Below are 6,928 nucleotides of genomic sequence, written 5' to 3'. Positions count from 1 at the left end.
ATAATCTGCCACATCATCAACATGAATTAAATATCCAAAACCCAATGAAAACCAGATCCCAGACCCTACATTTTGCGGTAGATTTTTCCGGGATACGGGGCAGGAGCGGTCCTCAGACGACCGCTCCTGAACGGTCTCCTCACAATAAAAAACGTGAGGAGACAAATGAGCCAAGTCAGCAAGGCTGAAGCAGGGCACAAAAACGATGCCGTTCCAAATAAAAAAATGTTGACTTCCAAACGGGAGCAGACGGAGCAAACGGAAGAGAATTGGTTTTTGAAATTCAAGTTGAAATTTTGAATTAGCTGCAGAAAACAAAACTGAGGGAAGCCAAATAATTAAATTGTGAAGGTAATCTACTCTGACCAACCACTCACTGAAGGCAGAAAGCTGAAGTTCAGGTGGGATTCAACCTACTGGGTGTTTCTAGGTGAAGTGGGTGTAGTCTACTCTGATGAAAGTAGCAATTGACAGAAAAATGGGTGGAGAGGCAGGCGGCATGGAAGAAGCAAACAGAGATGAAGCCAAAGTTTGTCCGTAAAATTGAATAGCAGAAGCAGTTGTGGTCTCCAATTGGGTATAAGAGTGTTGTATGTATTCTGAATGCGTGCAAGAGCGGCGGTAAGGTAGAAGCAAATAGAGGAAATTCAGCATCTCACGAAACCAGATTTTGTCCTTCAACTTAATAGCAGAAGCAGCTACGTCTCCGATTTCGGTGAAACGTGAAGCGTATTAGCAGACCAAGGTAACATGACTGAACCATGTCAGTAATTGTGGCCAATAATTTGTCACCCAAATGCACATCTGTTAAAGGAAGGATGAAATTAGAGTCACTGAAGACATAATATGAAGATGATAGAAGAATAGTGAAGTTGTACTGTATTTGTATGTGTGTACCGTATCTGTGTTTGTGTGAGCATTCAGCTTTTCAGTGATGGACTATAATGGGATAGTAGTTTTTGGAAGACCTAGGGTTATGTATTCAAGTAAACCGTCGACTGGAATTAGGGAAAGATGAGAGAAACAAAGTCACATTTAACAAGTGAATGAATATACATCTTGTTGTAAATTAGTTACATGTTATAGCCACCGTATTACAATTGATATGAATCATTGTGCATTTAGTAATTGGTCCATGCTCATGGAGCAATATTAGTTTGCCCCTCTCCTGACCATATAGTGTGTGTAAAATGGAGGCGTAGAGTTGAATGAGATGAAGCAGAGGAAAAGACACATATGTGAATAATAAATGGGTGAAGCTTGTGTTGTAAGTCAATTACATGATGTAAGAAATATATTACAATGAGTAGAAAGTAGGGTTATGTATTCAAGTAAATCATCCACTGGAATTAGGGAAAGATGAGAGAAACAAAGTCACATTTAACAAGTGAATGAATATACATCTTGTTGTAAATTAGTTACATGTTATAGCCACCGTATTACAATTGATATGAATTATTGTGCATCTAGTAATTGGTCCATGCTCATGGAGTAATATTAGTTTGCCCCTCTCCTGACCATACAGTGTGTATAAAATAGAGGCGTAGAGTTGAATGGGGTGAAACAGAGGAAAAAACACATATGTGAATAATAAATGGGTGAACCTTGTGTTGTAAGTCAATTACATGATGTAAGAAATATATTACAATGAGTAGAAAGTACTTGTTTGGCCCTCAAAATGTAGAAAAAGTAGAAAATGTGGAGTTGGTTTATGCGGTTGTCATTAACGAATGACATAAGGTCCAGTAAGTTAAAGAATCTAGAATCAAAATATAATCACCAGCGTGGAAGTACATACAGTTCAAATAGACTTACAACGCGTGACCAATACATTATAGTCCGTATAAGTTAGTGTACATGGAGTTGTATTTGTACATAGATAATACCGTTGTCTTAGAGTAAAAGTAAGGTGATGTGAATCATTAATCATATTGATAAGCGTAATAATAGGATTTGGTATACGAGTAATGTGTGATTCATAACACATTATAAATGGTAATATACATTTATATTGGCGTTTATGTACATACTATTCATGAAATGTTGCAAATTAGGGTGTTTGATACATAATTGGCAGGAGTAGAAGTAATGGATTGCAGCAAATTGGCAGAAAATGGGACCCCTGAATTAGGAATGGAGTTCAACAGTGAAGAGGATGCGTACAAGTTTTACAACAAGTATGCCTTTAAAATGGGTTTCAGTGTACGTAAAGACTATCTGAATAAAGACAAAGACGGCATGACCACGTCTAGGAGATATAGTTGCTGCAAGGAAGGTGTGAAACGCAAGTACGAAGGTGATGTGATGCCAAAGAGGACACGAGCGCCGACGAAAACAGGGTGTGGAGCTAAGATGGTTATCGTGTTGTTTAGAGGGACAATGAAGTACCGTGTGCATGACCTTGTCTTAGAGCATAATCATGAGTTGCACATTGCTCAATGTGCTCACATGATGCCATCACAAAGAAAAGTGAGTGTGGCTCAAGGATTCCAAACTGAAATAAGCGAGGATGCTGGGTTTTCATTGAAACAGAGCCATGAGCTTATGGGAACGGAAGCAGGTGGGATGGGTAATGTGGGATATACTCGGGATGATCTTAAACGATATCTTCGAACAAGACGGGAAAGGAGCTTGAAATATGGAGAAGCAGGTAGCATGCTGAATTATTTTCAAGAGCAAACACTCGAGAATCCATCCTTTTTTCATGCCGTACAGCTGGACTGTGAAGAACAAATAACGAATATCTTTTGGGCTGATGCAGGAATGTTAATTGACTACAACTTTTTTGGAGACGTAGTCACATTCGACACAACCTACAAAACAAATAAAGAATACCGGCCACTTGGAGTATTTGTGGGTTTTAACCAGCATAGGCAAATTGTGATATTCGGTGCTGCCCTTATGTATGATGAGACGATAGATTCTTTCAAATGGGTGTTTGGTACATTTTTAGAAGCAATGTGCGGAAAACATCCAAGTACCATACTAACCGACCAAGATCACGCCATGGCAGCCGCTCTTTCAATTGTCATGCCTGAAACATTTCATGATCTATGTACGTTTCACATAAGGCGTAATTTTATGAAACATCTTGGCAATCATTACAAGGAAAATAGTGATCTTCCATACATGTTTGGTGCCTGCATGTATGAGTTTCAAGAAGTGGAACAATTCAATAGGGTGTGGGAGGCGATGGTGAAGAAACACAATCTTGAAAATAATGAATGGCTCTCGGGGTTGTACAAAATTCGTGATAAATGGGCAAGGTGCATGATGAAAGAAAGATGGACTGCGGGAATGCGAAGCACCCAACTCAGCGAAAGCCTAAATGCAGCAATTAAAAATCATTTGAAACTGGATCATGACCTTGTGCAGTTCTTTAGACATTTCAATCAGGTGGTTGATGAAAAGAGACATAATGAACTGATCGCAGAATATGAAATGAGGCAAAAGCTCCCCATGGTAGGGTTAAGGCAAACACCTATGCTTGTGCATGCATCAGAGACGTATTCACCAACCGTATTTGTTGCATTCCAAAATGAATATGGCGAGTCAACAGCTATGGTTATATTGAGACAACAAGATGCAGCGATGTTTGTGGAGTTTACGGTCATGAGGTATGATGGAGGACCTGAAAGAACAGTAGTATTCAATCGGAATGATCTAAGTGTACGTTGCAGTTGCAAAAAATACGAGAATGAAGGCATTTTATGTGGGCACGCGTTGAAGGTGTTTGATACCGTGGGCATAAAAATAATTCCTCCTGAATACATTAAGAGGCGATGGACAAAAAGAGCTCGGGCTGGAGATTGTTTTGATCGGCGAGGACAGGAAGTTGTGGCTGATCCTAAAGTCATGATTTCAACTCGTTATCGGGAGCTCGCTCCAGCCATGATTAAGGTCGCAACTCGAGCAGCAATGTCGAAGGACACCAGCAAAGTAGCAATCACTGTCATATCCGATTTGTCAAAGAGAGTTGAGCTCCTCCTCTCAGAAAGTGAAGAGCAACATTTGCAAAATCAAAAAAATCTGAATATGGAGGAACGAGATAAAATTGAAATTGTAAATGAAATGGGGGAGGCAGTAGTCGCAAGAGACATTAAAAAACGAGGCGGTGGGAAGAAAAGTAAAGTGATGCGAAGTTGGGTCGATAAATTTGACAGAGTAAAAAGAAAATCTAGATTATCAAGAACTACACAGACTACGGTATGGATCAAATTTTGGTACTTGGGGAACATTTATGCTAAAACTAAGTTATTGTTATACTATTAACTAAAGTTTAGGTAACATTCATTATGAAATAATATTATTGTCGTGTCAATACTGTAGGTCTCAGAATCGGAGCCGACATCGGTTTCATTTGAGGAATACATGTTTATGGGATGCCGTTCATCTACTGACTCTGTTTCGGTTAATATAAAATGGACATAACTCTTACTTTTATTTGGATGTTTCTAACAACATAAATAGTTGCATTGATGTTACATTGTGTGATAATGTTGTTACGGCCGTCATCCCTCCTGATATATGTATTTTGTTTGTCTTATACAATGATTTGGCCCATACGAAACTTGTAGACGCATTCAATGAGTCAGACAGTGAATGGCCCTCCAAATGTTGTTGCTCCCGATACCGATGAAAGTCAAACGGTATGCATGCATTTAGTAGTTAAAATAAAACCTTCTTGTTCATGTAGTAGAGCTACCTTTTTTTCTTTAATTGTAACGGTGGGCTCCCGAAGGCTGTCAAATCATGCAAATTATGTAGTTAACGTATGTTCGCTTTAATAACGTATTATTTTTTATTATTTCAAGATCCACCGTTTGGCTAATCAGGGGCCTCCTGCAAGTGTCCCTACAGAATGGATGCATCTCAGATTTTCTATTTTTTTCAAGCATAACTCCATCAGAGATGTCTTAATGGTCTGATATATCATTTTTGTTATAATGTCTAGTCCAATTTAACTTTATAAGTGAGCAATATAGGCACTGGTAATGATTTGTTGACAGTCGATTACTTATACTATATAATGTAGGAGGAGCGTGGGATAATTTCAACACACTGTGATGTTGATGCATATCATGTATTTGCACCATCACCTCAGGTGATAAACTTTTATCGTTACAGCACATATTTATGTAATGTTATTAATTGGAGACTTGGATATCGTATATCATTAATCGTATGTTTTATTAATAATATTTGCTGATTTGCCATCGTTACGCATTTCAGGGAAGAAATAACACACAGGGATTGCAACTACGCGTTGACGTCGCCTCCCCCCAAAATGAGGTTGATGAATGATGTGTAACTATACATTTTGAACGAGACATTAAGTGGTTATCCCAACTTGAGAATGCTGCATATGTACGTTACAAGCAGTTAATAAGCTGTTACAACTTGTTGACGAGATTATACAGGCACCATTGATGTTTCACTCTTTTCAAATTTAGACAAATGGATTACAATTGTAATCGCATCTAATGTTAGTAGTCATCAATAGTTTGTATTGGGTTGTATAAAATTGTTAGAAAATTATAAAGTTGGTAGAAAATTGAAGTAACAATTTTACAATAGAATTAAACGTATTTTTTGTGATCGGATATTTTTCACTAAATCGACCATAACAGTTGAATGGTTATCGTGATATGTATACCATTCTACTACATTCAATTGCATACCTTAATAACATATTTATTGGCATAGATCGCACCGCCAAAGGTACGATATATAGGATAACACAATCTAAAGTCTAAATTGTCTTGATTTTGTTATGATGATAAATTCGAATTATTATTGGGCTATTTTTATAAAACATTATCATTTAGGCCATTTGTTTTGCATCGCTTGGCGAATTTAGTGCACCATTGACATGATATATCACAGGCACATCAATTGGTATTACAAGTTTTTAGGTTAATTAAATTATGGTCAAGTCAGGTCACGACCACATGTTGGTAATAGGTGCGCATAAGAAAATGATTTCTTGGAGAACTAATTTGTAACGTTAAAATGAAGTTTTACAATGCAACAAAAAAGGAAGAACGAACAGTACACAATGGATTACAACCAGTTAGGGATATGTTACTGTTACGTTACAACTAGTTACGACTGTTTAACAGGCATGATTAATATCCAAATATGGTAAGCAATTTGTTTGAGTAGAGATTATAATGAGTATAGTTTTACCGCTACCCTAACAAACATTGAACTACATCCCTTGTTATCAGTTGTATCCCATACAACACCTGGGAACGCCGTCATGCATTAGACAATGGGGTATGTACCTTTGAAAGTCATCGTCGCTTGATTCAGTAAAGTCAGATAGGTCCGGATCGGATATAAGCATGGGATCTGCTAAAATGTGCTGAACATCAAATTGTTTTCTAATACCATGTCTTTTTGCGGCTTGGATCTCGTGAAACCTGTGAAGCCTACGCTCCATCTGCATAACTTCTCGCTGTAGTCTATGTAATACGCTTGCATCATTGGCTTGTGGTCCTATAATAAGATCCGCCGACCTTGTTCTCGGGACGCGGAGGCCATGCCAGCGACAAAGTACCTCTAATTCCATTCTTCGCTCACGAACAGGCTCCCATATGGGTTCATGGTTCATAACGGAATAGCCAGACGGTAGATGATTATTGACGGTATTTTTAAAAATGTGACCAGCTAGTCCCAGAGAGTTGTTGGTGTTAAGCGGAGCATTCTTGAACTCGCGTTTGGTACCATATAAAATCCTCCCGTCTGGTGTTTCGTACTTGCTGATGGCATTTGTTGGACCCAACGATACTTTCCGTCTTTTTTGCCGAACATTTGATGGTGAGCTTGTATGAGATCCTTCGTTTGTGGATTGCATGACTATGCTGATAGCTACTGCTTTTTGGTTGGATGAAAGAAAGGATCTACTGATAAAGAAAAAGGTGGG

General features: G+C 38.3%; 1 protein-coding gene across 1 annotated transcript; it reads left to right on the top strand.

Moving 5' to 3' along the window:
* Positions 1 to 2,088: 2,088 nt before the first annotated feature.
* Positions 2,089 to 5,304, top strand: LOC140015839 (protein FAR1-RELATED SEQUENCE 5-like). Its single transcript, XM_072068664.1, has 6 exons — positions 2,089 to 4,206; positions 4,330 to 4,410; positions 4,578 to 4,649; positions 4,815 to 4,922; positions 5,036 to 5,104; positions 5,233 to 5,304. The coding sequence occupies exons 1-6, from the start codon at positions 2,089 to 2,091 to the stop codon at positions 5,302 to 5,304; spliced, it is 2,520 nt and encodes an 839-aa protein (XP_071924765.1).
* The last annotated feature ends 1,624 nt before the right edge of the window (positions 5,305 to 6,928 follow it).

The sequence above is a fragment of the Coffea arabica genome, chromosome 10c, assembly GCF_036785885.1.
Source record: "Coffea arabica cultivar ET-39 chromosome 10c, Coffea Arabica ET-39 HiFi, whole genome shotgun sequence".
Taxonomy (NCBI): domain Eukaryota; kingdom Viridiplantae; phylum Streptophyta; class Magnoliopsida; order Gentianales; family Rubiaceae; genus Coffea; species Coffea arabica.
Note: the sequence above shows the minus strand (reverse complement) of the source record. Positions and strands in the feature narration are given on the sequence as shown.